Source organism: Oncorhynchus mykiss, chromosome 24 (genome assembly GCF_013265735.2).
Source record: "Oncorhynchus mykiss isolate Arlee chromosome 24, USDA_OmykA_1.1, whole genome shotgun sequence".
Classification (NCBI taxonomy): domain Eukaryota; kingdom Metazoa; phylum Chordata; class Actinopteri; order Salmoniformes; family Salmonidae; genus Oncorhynchus; species Oncorhynchus mykiss.
In genome coordinates this window covers 20763788-20780646 of record NC_048588.1, presented here as the reverse complement: position 1 = coordinate 20780646, position 16859 = coordinate 20763788, and the positions used below count along the sequence as shown (strand labels likewise).

Below are 16859 nucleotides of genomic sequence, written 5' to 3'. Positions count from 1 at the left end.
TAGAGAGGAACCAGGCTGGCTGTGCCGGGTGGAGATTATAACAGAATATGGACAAGATGTTTAAATGTTCAAAAATGACCAGCATGGTCAAATAATAATAATCACAGTAGTTGTCGAAGGTGCAACAAGTCAGCACCTCAGGAGTAAATGTCAGTTGGCTTTTCATAGCAAATCATTGAGAGCATCTCTACCGCTCCTGCTGTCTCTAGAGAGTTGAAAACATAAGGTCTGGGACAGGTAGCACGTCTGGTGAACAGGTCAGGGTTCCGTAGCCGCAGACAGAACAGTTGAAACTGGAGCAGCAGCACGGCCAGGTGGACTGGGGACAACAAGGAGTCAATATGCCAGGTAGTCCTGAGGCATGGTCCTAGGGCTCAGGTCCTCCAAGAGAGAGAACGAAAGAAAGAAAGAAAGAAAGAAAGAAAGAAAGAAAGAAAGAAAGAGAGAAAGAGAGCATTAGAGAGAGCATACTTAAATTCACACAGGACACCGGATAAGACAGGAGTACTCCAGATATAATAGACTGACCCTAGCCCCCCGACACAAACTACTGCAGCATAAATACTGGAGGCTGAGACAGGAGGGATCAGGAGACACTCTGGCCCCATCCGATGATACCCCCAGGACAGGGCCAAACAGGCAGGATATAACCCCACCCACTTTGCTAAAGCACAGCCCCCACACCACTAGAACGATATCTTTTCAACCACCAACTTTCCATTCTGAGACAAGGCCCACAAAGATCTCTGCCACGGCACAACCCAAGGGGGGGCGCCAACCCAGACAGGAAGAATGCGTCAGCGACTCAACCCACTCAAGTGACGCACCCCTCCTAGGGACGGCATGGTTAGAGGCAGAGAATCCCAGTGGCTAGAGGGGAACCGGCCAGGCAGAGACAGCAAGCACGGTTCGTTGATCCAGAGCCTTTCCGGTCACCTTCCCACTCCTGGGCCAGACTACACTCAATCATATGACCTACTGAAGAGATGAGTCTTCAGTAAAGACTTAAAGGTTGAGACTGAGTCTGCGTCTCTCACATGGGTAGGCAGACCATTCCATAAAAATGGAGCTCTATAGGAGAAAGCCCTGCTTCCAGCTGTTTGCTTAGAAATTCTAGGGAAAATTAGGAGGCCTGCGTCTTGTGACCGTAGCGTATGTGTAGGTATGTACGGCAGGACCAAATCGGAAAGATAGGTAGGAGTAAGCCCATGTAATGCTTTGTAGGTTATCAGTCTAACCTTGAAATCAGCCCTTGCCTTAACAGGAAGCCAGTGTAGGGAGGCTAGCACTGGAGTAATATGATCAGATTTTTTGGGTTCTTGTCAGGATTCTAGCAGCTGTATTTAGCACTAACTGAAGTTTATTTAGTGCTTTATCCGGGTATAACACAGTTATTTACTAGGAGAGCCATAAGGCTTTAAACCAATGAGAATATTCATGTTACCACCCCCGAAACAGTTTCTCAAGTGATCCAAAGAAATGTAAACAACGCCAAAACGATAGTCACGGTTGAGTGAGTAGAAGAGAACACTACTTTCACACCTCCACCAGTATTGAAATGCTACTCTGTCAATCTCATGTCATGTCTCTATCTCCTGATGACCAAAGGGCTTTGGCATGGTAGTCTTAGACACTGGCATTAGCTTAACCGGTTGCAGCCATCAGTGGAGCAGCCACACCAACCACAATGAGAACTGATACAGCAATCCCCAGGCCAACAGACGTACCCAAGCTGCTCCCTCGGCCACCAGAAAGCGCTGTGCACAAAGGGGAGAGGGAGCAACATGACACATTACACCAACAGCCAGTGGAAAAGCTTCTTCCCATCTGAGCAACTCTGACCTTCCTGTTAGAATGATGTCAACAACTTTAAAAGCGAAGGATTTGCTGCCACTAATTTGTCATATGATAGTAGAGTTAACTTGATAAAGAAAAACGTACCCTCTTCTTTGGAAGTAAGAGAGACTGAAAAAACCCCAGAAAAACAGTATTCATAAGATTATTCCAAACAAATTGGCATTACATGTTAGTATTGGAAATGGAATTGGAAAACAATAGGTAGGCCTACTGAACATAATGATGGTGAAATTATCATTACATTAACAAATGTCTTTTAGGAAAGATATAACGTCCTATTATGAGCATATTGCTATATAGAATATACTGAAGGTACATAGAGAGTGAACATACAGCTCTCTGCCATGGTCTTGATGGGTCCTGAGGTGAGGGTAGAGGTAACATAGAAAACAAAAATCCGGAACACTGAAATTAGTATCAAATATTACGTTTGGTATGGATTGTATTATTTTGGATGTCCATCATCCATTTCGTATGATATGTTACGAATTATAATTCCTATGATATGTTACAAAAATAGGACTCTTTGGGTTGCTAGACATTTGCATTGTATGCCTACCTATCCACCTCGACCAACCAGACTCCTTTCGTTTTTTGCCTTTACCTTCCCTCTCATAAAACCATACCAAACAGTGTCCCTCGTTTACTATGTTATGTTTAGTGTATGAGACCGGGCTGTAAACTTAGACAGGCCAAATGTGACTTCTGGAGGATACCCTTCGTTTTCTAACTTTTTTACTTTAATTTGTAAATCTGACAACAACTACAGCTGTGACATCTGTTGTGGATGGATTGGGCCTAACGTTGTGTGGTCAGATCAATAGTACTGTACCTGGAAGTTGCTGCAAGTGGTGCAATCACAGAGTAGAAACAGGCCTTCTGGCTGTCTCCATTCTCCAGCATGGTGGTCATCTGATCAATGGAGCAGCTTTACAAAAAAGGTGAACCTCACCTCACAATTGCCCATTTGCACACAGGCAGGACAACAGACTGCTAGATACAGAAAGATTATTAATGATTGAACATGGCCCCTTGGTGCCTAGACAAAGTAGCTACTCCTCCATTTTGCATTGAGCTTACTAGATAAAGAGGAACCTGGATGGAGATAGTTAAATTATCTAGTGAGCAGGTGCACTGTGTCTGAATGCAAAGGAGGCAAAATGTTTAATCAAGCCCAGTATTACAATATATAGACTTAAATATAGACTTTCTTTTTTTTCTATTGTGTTATTGACTGTACGCTTGTTAATTCGCAGGTCGCAGATGCAAATAAAAACTTGTTCTCAACTAGCTTACCTGGTTAAAGAAAGGTGATGTAAAAATAAAAATAAAAAACAATGAATACTCATTTGATATGAACCGGGCAACTAACCACTTTTTCAATATTTGATTGAAGATGTTTTTTTCTTTATTGACTTACGATACAAAGAGATGAAAGAATGTTGAGATGGAGAGCAGTGGGGAGACGGACACATACCATCAGTCCAGAAGCACATGGTATCTGTAGAGAAAGAGTGAGGTCATCAGAACTGAGTCAGACAATTCAGATCACAACTAGTACCCTTTATACACATTCTAAAACTGTTCGATTATTAATTATTACCTAGGCTAAGAGGGAACACAACAAGAAGGTTCTTACTGGCAAGTCAGGTTGGCAGCTAAAACCTGAATGTAGACATTAGTGCTCAATAAGAGAAGGGATAACCAGGGGTGTGGTATAGTTTGCATCCTGGTGATGTAAGAAAGGAAGATGGCACCATTATAAAAGCACACTTACATAAGATCAGACATATGATCAGGCATGTTTACACATGTTGGTAGAGGTTTAGAGTTATTTTATAAGGTGGCAGCACATTGGCAAATTGCCACTTTGCCATGTCGCAGCCGTGTGTACATGAATGGGGGTGTTACGTAGGTGCTGGTTGTGTTGTCCTAACCTTAACAGGGCATTGCTCAGATGATAAACTCACTGATGAAGCTACCATTGTTGTTCTTCACAGTAACGGAGGAGGCTGACCTGAAGAGGGGAAAAGAGAAAGGTCAGACAGAGTACCTAGATCCAGTGTAGCTGACTGATTACTACAGCAGGACCCAGGCTAACACTCTCCCCACAGAAAGATCAACTGCTTTGAACTGTGTTTGAACTGTGTAATATCATGCTGCAAACAAAACAACTGTTTGGGTGCCCAGTTTCAATTGCAGAGCAGTGTCTGATTTTCAAATGTAAGCGATATATCCAGTAAATATTTTCACTTACATGTCCACTAGGGTGTTCTTGACGAGGCACTCCAGAGGGTAAGCACAGGAGTAAAAGTACTTGAGCTCAGAATTATAGGTGACCGTTCCAATGTTGGGGTCGTATGATCGGACCACGGCGCTCACATTGAACGTCTGGAGGCTGAAGAAGTCTGAGAATATTCCTGTTCCTGGAACACATGTTGACTATGTGGCTTTGAAGGTTGCTGTGTACAATAGTGTGTACAAAATAGCATTTTTCTCTGTCAGAAGGACACCTCTTCAGCACACAAGCAAACCAGAAAACGAGATCTCTCATTCCCTTGAAGTTTCTTTTAGACTGAAAGCCATCACCTGTTCTTTAGCGTAAATGGGCGTTCAATTTAGTGTTACTTTCTAGCTCGTGATAAGGTAAGTTTCAAATGTTTTAAAAGTTTCACAGGAGTCAAAACCTCTGACAGAAACATACATTCTCTGCTCCCTCATTCCCCTCAGTCAAGGTCAGTGGTGCTGCGAGCCTTCCCTCTATCACAACACTCCTCCAGGGCAGAGGAGAGCATACATAAACATTATCCTATTAATAATCACCAAGAAGACACTTCCGCAGGCGTCCCCTTGGCAAAGGGGAAAGCTGAATCTGAGGACAGGAGGAATCACTCTGGTGTTCAGAGTTCCCTTACAGACTGTGTTATCCATGATGTGGTTCAGGATCAACAGACTAGATGGCAGGGCAGATTTGAATAGCGAGGTCAATGGAGGAGGTCCCCCAGACCACAGAGATGTCTGTGTATTCTGATAGATGCAGGAAGACACTGAGTAAGATTAAAAACATTCAAATGTATTCTGAGCTAATGTATACAGATAAACCACTATAGTTTAAGTGTCCCTGCTCTGAAGCAATATAGCTGTTTCAGATATGATTCAAATAACAAGACTATAATCCTATCCACCTCAAACCCTTTTTTTGTGTATTTTACCCCCTTTTTGCAATCCAATTATGATCCTATTACGATCTTGTTTCATCGCTGCAACTCCCCAAAGGGCTCGGGAGAGGCGAAGGTCGAGTAATGCATCCTCCGAAACAAAACTCGCCAAACCGCGCTTCTTAACACCCGCCCGCTTAACCAGCTGCACCAATGCGTTGGAGGAAACACCGTTCAACTGATGACCGAAGTCAGCCTGAAGGCGCCTGGCCCTCCACAAGGAGTCGCTAGAGCGCGATGAGCCAATTAAAGCCCCCACGGCCAAACCCTCCCCTAACACGGCCGGTTGTGACACAGCCTGGGATCGAATTTGGGTCTGTAATGACGCCTCAAGCACTGCGATGCAGTGCCTTAGACCGCCGTGCCACTCGGGAGGCCCACCTCAAATCCTTTATCATAAACACTGTCTTGGATGAAGCTGAGATGGTTAGGATTAGCTACAGTAAACAAGAGGTGAACTGTAGAAGTGATGTAGTTACTATACCTGGTTGTCTGGCGTAAGCCCCACATTCAGCAGGGGTGATGGTCTGATCATGGCCCACAATCCACAGGGAAGTCAGTATGAGGAAGCTCCATAAATCCATCTCACCAATCTGTCCTCGCTGAAGATCTGCAGCAAAACACACAGATGTCAATGTCAAGCACAAAATGTGCAAATCCAAAATCCAATTTATAGACTAGCATGAAATGCTAAGGGATGACTCCATATTCCTAGATGTGTGCAATCTGTAGTACATTTACTGTCGACAGGTTGTATATATAGGGACCAGGACTAGTTATATAGTTCTCATACTTTCTTGGGATTGGTTGGAAACAGGGTCATTGCCATCTTGGTGGGGTTGTCTAAGGTAGTGGGAACCATTCACTTTTGGGGATAAAGCACCAGGTCTTACTTATCCTGGAGGCAAATTCATGAAACCCTACACAGTCCCTTTCAAAGTTATATGGTAAACATAGGGCAGGTGGCTTTATGACTTTGTGTGTGATCCTGCTCCCCTTTGTATGCTTATATGAAACATAATAATCAGGTAAGTATATGGTTCATGGTCTTTAGGGACCACACACACAATGTGAGGGGCGTCTTGTTGTTTCCTTTAAGTTCTAATACGATTTAGGTGACCCACACCTAGTTTTCAACCACTTTTAAGGGAGGGGGCTTCAGCACTGTAGTATATGAGCATTAAAATGTTATATTTTTTTTATGTTGGGTGAGTAATTAACATAACATAAAAAATGTCATCTTTAAAGCCCTATATACTAATCAAGTGAATCCCTTTGTTGATATGATCATTTCAAATACATTACAGTGAGCAAGTACTGATTACAGTTATCAAAAACACTTTGAACAAATTCAATTCTTCCTGTGTTGGGGAAAGTACTAATATTATACAGAGCATGTCTGAATAATGTAAAGCACCCACCCAGACACATATGCATAATGAACCTATGAAAAAAAGACAATGTGACTCCAATTCAAATAAAACCAAATATGATATGCAAATGTCACCAAAAACGTTACCAAGAAACGTGCCCTGTGTGACTTTGAAGAGTGAGTCCACATACTTATTATGCATCATGTCTATATCTAGTGTCTATGTCTAGTGTCTATATCTAGTGTCTATATCTAGTCTTCTTCTTCAGTCTGGAATCAGTAGTGGGACTGAAAGGAACTGCATGAAGGTCAGTGGAAAACCTGATCTTGTCAGGTCAGCCACCTGGGAAGGGAAAACATTTATCCTGATGAATAAATAATAATAATAAACATACATTTCATTTGTATAGCGCTTTTCATACAGAGTTATCCCAAAGTTCAAATTTGATTAGAGTCATATTAGAGCACATGGGTGGTTACCATGGTCCCTTGTGAAGTGCACAAAACCATAGAGAGGATAATGGACACACATACATGACATTGTCATTGTCATGACGTGTACACTTAAACATATCAGGGTCTTTCTGCCTTTTTTCACAGATCATGTGTTTTCTGGTCACTAGAAAAAACGAAATGCAGCCTGGGTTTGGACCTGGCAGTGACCTGAACTTGGGTTGAATATTGTCCATGAAAAAACAAAACATATCGCTTATCAAAGATAGTAAATCTAGAGGGGGATGACTGCTCTCATTTCTCTCCTCTCAGTCATCAACAGCCATTGTGGACAAAGAGTATAATGTATAATAGCTGCTGAAATATGGGATTAGCACAATAAAGGGCCCAGATTGCAGGATTGTAGTGTGGGTTACATTTCATTGGCATGTTATAGTTAGACATGTTATAGCAGGTCACTGGGATCATATTCCTATAATATGGAGGTATATAAATCATGATCATCATATAATTGAATTACAATAGCTTGAATTCAAACAAAAATAGCTATATTTATGCTGTATCTTTGTTTACAAACTGCCTGCATATTTATTCTGAAAACTGAAAACTTTCTACAATATTCAAAAACCTTCTGTGATTTTATTTGACCTTGGGTAAAATACTAAATCAGGTCCAATTGAACTCTAGCTTGAAGTCTCAAACACGCCACAACATCAGTGTTAAAATGATACTAATGCACTATGAAGGCCATTAAATAATATCATTAGGCAGACTGATATGTAAAAGGTTTATTTGAAAAATACCCCCCCCCCCCCCTGTAACTCCTATAAACATGATTATAACTTTAAACACATAATACGAAATTAAGTAATTGTAGTAAATGGATTATTGCGATCTTTGTTTAACTTTCCACATCAAATAGCACATTCCCTAAAAAGGGGAAAAAACACATCATCCTCAAATAAAATAAGCACAGGGTGAAATCCTGACTTGAGCAAGTTATTAGAGTTTTCTTTAATTAAGCATTGATGGCAAAAACTTTCACAAACATTCAAGTTATGTGGAAGTCAGGATTTCAGCCATACTTAAAACCAATAAGTACTGTACATACGGTATATAAATATTCATCATGATCATACATATAGGATGATGAATCACTTCTTCAATTCTCCTCACATGTTAGTACTATACTTAAGCCTACCTTTTCTCAGGTTAAAATAGGCAGTGTGTTATAGAAATAGCTACAAGTAATGTTTTGGTGCTGGCCTTTGTAGAGGACAGTATCAGTCATCCCCAGGTGTCAGGGTTATTTGAATGACCCTTTATTTCTTTAATGTAACTGACCCCGTGCCAAGCAATGGATGACAAAAAGACACTAAGGTATTGAAAAGATGTGAAATCAGCCTCACATACTGACCTGGGTCAGTTTTATTACACACTACCTGTAAAAAAACAATACACGGGTCTATCAAAGGATCAGAACAAAACAAGGAAAACAGTACATAACATTATTATTATTGAACATATACTGTTCCCCTGTACACAAAGTAGGAATGAACTATTTACAGCATCAATATGCGCTTGAGTATGTGTATGTACATGTACACGTGAATGTGTGATAGAGTTTGGCATGACAGTGACTGTTACAGCTGACAGATAAGAGTACGTTAGCGAAATGGAGAGTAAGTACACATTCAAGGAAGGTAGAGTAGCTAAGTAAACCTTTCAGAAAATACAGGTCCCGTTCTACAATAACTGTCCCTATTATGTATTGATGTATTTACTTGGTAGGTACATAGGCACATAGTGAAACTATTGCTTGTGGCTAAACCTCTTACTCTAGAATAATTGTTTGAGATCCCAGTTATGTCTACTGTGAGTTTATTTGCAAGTTATTGACATTCTGCATCGTATTTTCACACCAATTACACCTCACCTGCCTATTTTAGCTGCAGTGCAAATACAAACTGTAGTTATTAGTTATAGTTAGATGGATAAAAAAAATGAGGGGGAGAATGAGTCAGAGATAATGAGAGAGAGAGAGAGAGAGAGAGAGATCAAATCAAATCCAATTTTATTTGTCACATACACATGGTTAGCAGATGTTAATGCGAGTGTAGCGAAATGCTTGTGCGAGAGAGAGAGAGAGAGAGAGAGAGAGAGAGAGAGAGAGAGAGAGAGAGAGAGAGAGAGAAAGAGAGAGAGAGAGAGAGCACACCCACGAGAGGTTTATTTGAAGCCAGGGTTCCATGCTCCTGAGGGTGTGGCTGTAGGGAGACGGGGTCTGCGGAGGAGGCGGAGCGAGAGCAGGAAGAAGCCCAGACTGAACACGCCCAGAATGACCACACCTGACAGCAGAGCGCTGGTCACTGGGTTCAACGGGAGGGAGTGGCCACTCGATGCAGCTGGATTACCACACACAAACACACAAAGAGTAAGTATGGGCAGACACAAATACTCACTCAGATAGGCTAAAACCACAGTTAGTGGTTAAGAAACACAAAAGGGAAGTGGAACTTGTGCGTTAACCATTACTATCATAATTCCCGCTGTAAATCCAATGGTGTCATGTTTTCTTTTGAAGGTAGTGAATGTATAAAGAATGTAAATATGTAGCACAGAAAAATGATCTTTTGACATCATAAAGTTTATAGATTAAATAAATGTATCACTTGTCAAGGCATTGCACAAGCAGTGCCAAAGTGAGAGAGCTTACCGAGTTGTGAGTTATTCATTGGAGTTTCATCTGTAAAGAAAAAAAATCAATCATTGATGCTTTCAGAGTTTCAACATTATTGAGGAACACAACCATGCATTTTAATACAAATGTACTGAATAACCAATGAGTATACTGACAAATCCCACCTCATTTTATTCTCACATAACCCTCCATCAGTAGATTTCAAGACTATACAATATATAATTGTCACGTTCTGACCATCGTTTGTGTGTGTTTTCCTTGTTTTAGTGTTGGTCAGGACGTGAACTGGGTGGGCATTCTATGTTGGATGTCTTGTTTGTCTATTTCTATGTCTGGCCTGATATGGTTCTCAATCAGAGGCAGGTGTTAGTCATTGTCTCTGATTGGGAACCATATTTAGGTAGCCTGGGTTTCACTGTGTGTTTGTGGGTGATTGTTCCTGTCCTTAGTGTCCTGATGTCATTGTTCTGTGTTAGGATACACAAGTATAGGCTGTTTCGGGTTTTGTTAAGTTTATTGTTTTGGTAGTGTTTGTGTTTAGTGTGTTAATTCATTAAACATGGATCGTAATCTACACGCCGCATTTTGGTCCGACTCTCCTTCTCATACAGAAAACCGTTACAGAATCACCCACCACAAAGGGACCAAGCAGCGTGTCAACAGGCAAGAACAGCCCAAAGTGGAGTACAGTATGGACTATACTTCTTGGGAGGAGATAGACAGGTGGGCGGTCGACCCAGGGAGAGTGCCGGAGCCCGCCTGGGATTCGATGGAGCAGTGCGCGGAAGGATATAGGAGAATGGAGTTTGCGAAGCAAGCAAGGCGGCGCGGACGGAGGCCCCATAGTCAGCCCCAAAAATTTCTTGGGGGGGGGCTCAGGGAGAGTGTGGCAGAGTCCGGAGCCAGACCTGAGCCAACTCTCCCTGTTTATCGTGAGGAGCCAAGGAGGAGACCAGAGCCGGTGTTGGAGGTGAGCGAAACAGAGACTGTGAAGGAGTTAATGGGGAAATTGGAGGAGAGAGAAATGAGGGAGTTGCTGTGTTGGTGTTTTAAACATGGAATTCGCCCGACGGAGCGTGTCGGGGATTTGATGGCACCTGGGTCAGCGCTCCATACTCGTCCTGAGGTGCGTGTTAGTCGGCTGGTTAAGATGGTGCCAGTCTCACGTACCAGGCCTCCTGTGCACCTCCCTAGCCTTGCACGTCCTGTGCCAGCACCGCTCTCAAGATCTCCAGTACGCCTTCACGGTCTAACCCATCCTGTGCCACCTCCACACCCCAGCCCTCCGGTAGCAGCTCCCCGCACCAGGCTTCCTGTGCGTGTCCTCGGCCCAGTACCACCAGTGCCAGCACCACGCATCAGGCCTATAGTGCGCCTCGCCTGTCCAGCGCTGTCGGAGCCCTCCTCCTCTCCAGCGCTGTCGGAGTCTCCCGCCTGTTTAGCGCTGTTAGAGCCTTCCTTCTCTACAGCGCTGCCGGAGTCTCCCGCCTGTTCAGAGCTGCCAGTTAGCATAGAGCTGCCAGTTAGCATAGAGCTGCCAGTTAGCATAGAGCTGCCAGTTAGCATAGAGCTGCCAGTTAGCATAGAGCTGCCAGTCTGCAAGGAGCTGCCAGTCTGCATAGAGCTGCCAGTCTGTAAGGAGCTGCCAGTCTGCAAGGAGCCGCCAGAGCTGCCTGTCTGCAGGATGCCGCCAAAGCTGCCAGTCTGCAAGGAGCCGCCAGAGCTGCCAGTCTGCAAGGAGCCGCCAGAGCTGCCAGTCTGCAAGGAGCCGCCAGAGCTGCCAGTTAGCATGGAGCAGCCAGGGCCGCCAGTCAGCATGGAGCAGCCAGGGCCGCCAGTCAGCATGGAGCAGCCAGGGCCGCCAGTCAGCATGGAGCAGCCAGTCAGCATGGAGCAGCCAGTCAGCATGGAGCAGCCAGAGCAGCCAGTCAGCATGGAGCAGCCAGAGCTGCCAGTCAGCATGGAGCAGCCAGTCAGCATGGAGCAGCCAGAGCTGCCAGTCAGCATGGAGCAGCCAGTCAGCATGGAGCAGCCAGAGCTGCCAGTCAGCATGGAGCAGCCAGTCAGCATGGAGCAGCCAGAGCTGCCAGTCATCATGGAGCAGCCAGTCAGCATGGAGCAGCCAGATCTGCCAGTCGACCAGACTCTTCCAGATCTGCCAGTCGACCAGACTCTTCCAGATCCGCCTGTCGACCAGACTCTTCCAGATCCGCCTGTCGACCAGACTCTTCCAGATCCGCCTGTCGACCAGACTCTTCCAGATCCGCCTGTCGACCAGACTCTTCCAGATCCGCCTGTCGACCAGACTCTTCCAGATCCGCCAGTCGACCAGACTCTTCCAGATCCGCCAGTCGACCAGACTCTTCCAGATCCGCCAGTCGACCAGACTCTTCCAGATCCGCCAGTCGACCAGACTCTTCCAGATCCGCCAGTCGACCAGACTCTTCCAGATCCGCCAGTCGACCAGACTCTTCCAGATCCGCCAGTCGACCAGACTCTTCCAGATCCGCCAGTCGACCAGACTCTTCCAGATCCGCCAGTCGACCAGACTCTTCCAGATCCGCCAGTCGACCAGACTCTTCCAGATCCGCCAGTCGACCAGACTCTTCCGGATCCGCCAGTCGACCAGACTCTTCCGGATCCGCCAGTCGACCAGACTCTTCCGGATCCGCCAGTCGACCAGACTCTTCCGGATCCGCCAGTCGACCAGACTCTTCCAGAACCGCCAGCCAGCCAGGATCTGCCGGATCCAACCACCTGCCTGAGCTTCCTCTCAGTGCTGAGCTTCCTCTCAGTGCTGAGCTTCCTCTCAGTGCTGAGCTTCCTCTCAGTGCTGAGCTACCCCTGTCCCGAGCTGCCCCTCTGTCCCGAGCGGTCTTTAAGGAGGGTAACCTATCTAGGGACGCTAAGGAGGTGGACTAAAACTGTTATGGAGTGGGGTCCACGTCCAGCGCCAGAGCCGCCACCGCGGACAGATGCCCACCCACACCCTCCCCCATAGGTTTAAGTTGTGCGTCCGGAGTCCGCACCTTGGAGGGGGGGTACTGTCACGTTCTGACCATCGTTTGTGTGTGTTTTCCTTGTTTTAGTGTTGGTCAGGACGTGAACTGGGTGGGCATTCTATGTTGGATGTCTTGTTTGTCTATTTCTATGTCTGGCCTGATATGGTTCTCAATCAGAGGCAGGTGTTAGTCATTGTCTCTGATTGGGAACCATATTTAGGTAGCCTGGGTTTCACTGTGTGTTTGTGGGTGATTGTTCCTGTCCTTAGTGTCCTGATGTCATTGTTCTGTGTTAGGATACACAAGTATAGGCTGTTTCGGGTTTTGTTAAGTTTATTGTTTTGGTAGTGTTTGTGTTTAGTGTGTTAATTCATTAAACATGGATCGTAATCTACACGCCGCATTTTGGTCCGACTCTCCTTCTCATACAGAAAACCGTTACAATAATCGAAAGGGATTATCGTGTATAGGCTACATTACATCATACAGTTTTAATACTCTCTCTACAACTATATCATGGATATCAAAATAATCGAATTGAATTCAGACAAAACTATCCTGCGTACCAATCCTGGTGATGATGGGTCCAGCAGTGATGATGGCATCCCCAGACGACGGCCGAGACTCCAGGCTATCCTCTACGTCCCTCCTGCGCCGATGGCCACAGATCTTCCAATATTATATTAATATAAAATCACATACATATACTCCTTTATATGAAACTGTATTCAATAGTGAAGAGTGAATAGTGCTTAGGTATTAATGGACTATGTGAAGCTTCATATTGATCAGAAGTCAAGAAATATGGTACATGTTTTCTGATATTTGCAGAGCATTGAAGTTCCCCCTACTGACTGTACTGATGTTGAACACACCATTTGGTAAGATGTCAAATGTTCTTACCGGCATGAGCAGGACACAGTCATCTACCCGACACAGCTTGGTGACACAGTGCAGAAACACAGTGGACATCTTCTGGTGTCTGTGTTTGACAAAACGGAACACTTCGAAGGCAAAACGACCCATCTGACTCTTCCCATTCTCAAAAACAGTTGTCTGTGGGTCTTTATGGCAGCTGTTTGGAAAGAGCATCGCATGTGCACAAGCACGAACACACACAAAAATGTACTGAAATGTCTAGACCTGTTTTAACTGCTCAATGAGAAAAATGTCCTATCATTCACCATGAGAACCCATTGTAAGGGGCTCTATGATAAGTGGTTGAGGGTGAATGGGTAATGGGACACTTTTGTCATTTATCTTGGCATCATTTGAGAAAAAGCGTGATTACCCAAAGAAAAGGTCGTAGCGCAGTTCATCATTGGGATTCCCTGAGGGAGTGGTGTAACAGTAGTCCATCAAGATATTCCATCTAGAGAGAGACAAAACAGTACGGGGCTGATACAGGATAGAGATCTAACCACACAACACAACAGGATAGATCAGACATTCTTAGCACCACCACTGGCGCCTTCACACAGTCATAGAGGACAGCTGAATGGCAATGAACCAAAGAGGATAGAACTGAATTGGTATGGGGCATAGAGGATAGGTCTTAAATTATAGCGTATGTGTATGACATACTGTGTATAGCATAGTGCAGTTGTACTTGACTACCATATCAATTCTATGCCATCCAGGTTATGTGGGAGAAGGTTACAGCGATTCCATTATTTTTAAACAGCACTTATAATGTCATAATCATAGGTTTCTGGTCACATTATGCTGGAAATCTCAGATCATATCCCCATCTATATTGTGAATGGTAGAAACTAGAACAAAAAATATAACTTTTTCATATCTGAAGATCTCCTTATCTCTTACCGTTTGTCCAGGTTTGTGGCTTTCACTGCAGAAAACACTCGGGTTTTCAAAGCCAGTCCGGCCATTGGGATAGAGAGTTGTTGGTTGTAGGTTGAGTCCTGCACAAAAAGGAGTTTGGCCGTGAATCAAAAAGTTGCCTATTTTTCTGCTACAGTATGTCTATTCCTATATAATAAAACTGTCTCATCATTTGTTTAGTATTTTCAGCATGTTCAAGTTATTATTTGACATTGAATTCCCACTATGAGGGTCCTGTTATGAAGTCCTTGTGTGCACTAAAAAACACTGATGTTGTGTACTCACATTGTAAAGGATCATACTCAAGGTGCTCACAAAGGTACCATTGCTGTCCTTCACTGATATTGCAGCAGATGACCTAGAAAAGGTTCAAATGAATTAGTACAGTTTAGTACAGTTTTTTTTGTGTTTTATTAGGATCCCCATTAGTTGTTGTGAAAGCAGCAGTTACTCTTCCTGGGGTCCACGCAAAACAAGAAACATGCCATAATGCAGAACATTAATAGACAAGAACAGCTCAAGGACAGAACTACATCAATTTAAAAAAGGCACAAAAGACACAAACTATTCGAGGTCAATATGAAATTGTTGACTGACTTCAAATGTCAAATGTATCTTTCAAATGTCAAATTCATCTGTCAAAAATACTGAAATATCTCTACTTATTCAATACTTAAATTGTATTCAAAAGAAGCCCTTCAGGTGTTTATTGCAGGCACCTACGATGCCAGCTGTGAGTTGTTGACCAGGTATTCCAGGGGGTAGCTGCAGCTGAATTTGTACAGCAGGCCGGGCAGATAGCTGATGATGGATGGCGGGTCTGGAGTGTCGATGTACCCTGAGATATTACCAATCTGCACCAGCGACATGTTCCCGTAGGCATTAGCCCCGTAGGCTGTTGTCACCTGAGGACAGGGACATTGTCTCTAAATACACAATCTAGTACAACGCCTACCTTAGCCTCAAGCAAGACGTGCTCCCAAAATATATAACACATTTGATTCTGGTGGTCATATTAATACAAACCTGTGTAAGTATAAAACATAACAGTAGGTGTGTGTGTGTGTGTGTTCGTCCATCTGTGTGTGTATTCCTTACCACCAGGCTATTGCCGCAGGCCTCCAGTGTGCTGAGGCTGATGCTGAACAGTACTGCCGTGGGGAACGTGTTGTTATTAATGAAGCCCCGGCAGTGGGTATCGCCATGGCGACCATTGAGCGCAAGGTCTGCAACGGTGTAGCCGGAGAACAGCACCGGGCAGAAGTTAATCTTCAGGGTCATGGTCTGAACCCCGCAGTACACGCTGATGTCGCGCTCCGCTAAAGAGAGTGAGAGTGAGAGAGAGTGAGACAGAGAGAGAGAGAGAGAGAGAGAGAGAGAGAGAGAGATAGAGAGAGAGATAGAGAGAGAGATTGAGACAGAGAGAGAGAGAGAGAGAGAGAGAGAGAGCGAGAGAGAGAGAGAGAAAAAGACAAAGAGAAAAATAGACAATGAGATAAAAGGGTAAACAGCAATTCCTACAACAATTCTCAGAACTAAGAATAAGTTAAAATGATTTGAGAGAATTTACATAGAGATTAAATGACTGTCATGCTCACCGGGAAACCTACTGTGGTAGTTGGCATCACAGTTGTATCCATTAAACTGTGCCAAGACTGAAGTGGTCCTACCCATCAGCAGGAGGATCAAACATATCCGCTCCATCTTAACACCTAGAGAGCGAGGTTCACACATTTCCATCCTTCAGAATGTTGACAACGTATAATCTTCAAAATATCTAGGGTGTTGCATGAATGTCTGTAACTGTGCTGTACTCAAATTATTTAAAAGCCTTTTCAAATCCCCTAAAGTCCTCCAACACCTCTCATTTACCATAAACCATCTTGCCCTGGTCCCCTTACTGCCCCTCTTTCCAAAACTCAATATCCCAGCCCCTTTACTCTAATCCCCTAAATACTCTAACAAATCTCCTCTTTCCAAGACCCCCCAACCCCCTTTAATCCGGTTCCCTTCTTTTTCTGATCCCTTTGCCCTGGGCCCGAGCCTATCTTACCCTGGTCTGTGTAGTTGGTAGCTCACCGGTGCTCCATGTGGTATCGGCTGCAGCAAAAAAACGAATGGACAGGCCAGCTCTCACCACAAAATATGTGTGCCAACGTGCGTGCGTGAGTGCATATGTGTGTGCCACACAGAGATAGAGAGAAATGGGGACTCATTATGGAAACACTTCAATAAAAAGTGCTTCCCAGCAGAACATGGGAAACTCCATCAGAGGTGAATGGCCTGGACAAATCTTTTCACGGTGCTCGAAACCTGAGCGGACTTGCAGGGTTCCCACTCATCTCCCCTTGGTCTGATCTCCGTCTGTCATCCCACACAAACGGCCACCTCAGCAGGGGGCCAGGCCTGGGAAT

The 16859-nt window shown here is 44.4% G+C and overlaps 1 protein-coding gene and 1 long non-coding RNA gene across 4 annotated transcripts; both read right to left on the bottom strand.

Annotated features, from left to right (window-relative positions):
• Positions 1-2447: 2447 nt before the first annotated feature.
• LOC110503978 lies at positions 2448-4764 on the bottom strand. Of its 3 annotated transcripts, XR_005039416.1 has the most exons (5): positions 4115-4764; positions 3795-3874; positions 3497-3586; positions 3278-3358; positions 2448-2847 (listed from the first exon to the last, which is right to left on the bottom strand). It is a non-coding gene; the product is annotated as an uncharacterized LOC110503978 (long non-coding RNA). The 3 variants fall into 3 exon arrangements; XR_002470542.2 differs by having other exon boundaries at positions 2448-3358; XR_002470543.2 differs by lacking the exon at positions 3497-3586 and having other exon boundaries at positions 2448-3358.
• A 3519-nt stretch (positions 4765-8283) lies between these two features.
• On the bottom strand, positions 8284-16639 carry LOC110503365 (zona pellucida-like domain-containing protein 1). Its single transcript, XM_036961609.1, has 11 exons — positions 16499-16639; positions 16044-16157; positions 15544-15764; positions 15169-15350; positions 14731-14803; positions 14428-14525; positions 13895-13975; positions 13507-13678; positions 13170-13272; positions 9617-9646; positions 8284-9305 (listed from the first exon to the last, which is right to left on the bottom strand). Exons 2-11 carry the CDS (start codon positions 16147-16149, stop codon positions 9130-9132), a joined length of 1242 nt encoding a protein of 413 aa, XP_036817504.1. The 5' UTR covers positions 16150-16157; positions 16499-16639; the 3' UTR covers positions 8284-9129.
• Positions 16640-16859: the final 220 nt, after the last annotated feature.

Excerpts from the sequence above, each read along its gene's own strand:
- LOC110503365 (XM_036961609.1), bottom strand. The coding sequence starts at position 16,149 with ATGGAGCGGATATGTTTGATCCTCCTGCTGATGGGTAGGACCACTTCA. Across the intron at positions 13,976-14,427 it reads GCCACAAACCTGGACAAACG|ATGGAATATCTTGATGGACT; the intron begins GTAAGAGATAAG and ends GTCTCTCTCTAG. Across the intron at positions 9,647-13,169 it reads ACCCATCATCACCAGGATTG|ATGAAACTCCAATGAATAAC; the intron begins GTACGCAGGATA and ends TTTTCTTTACAG.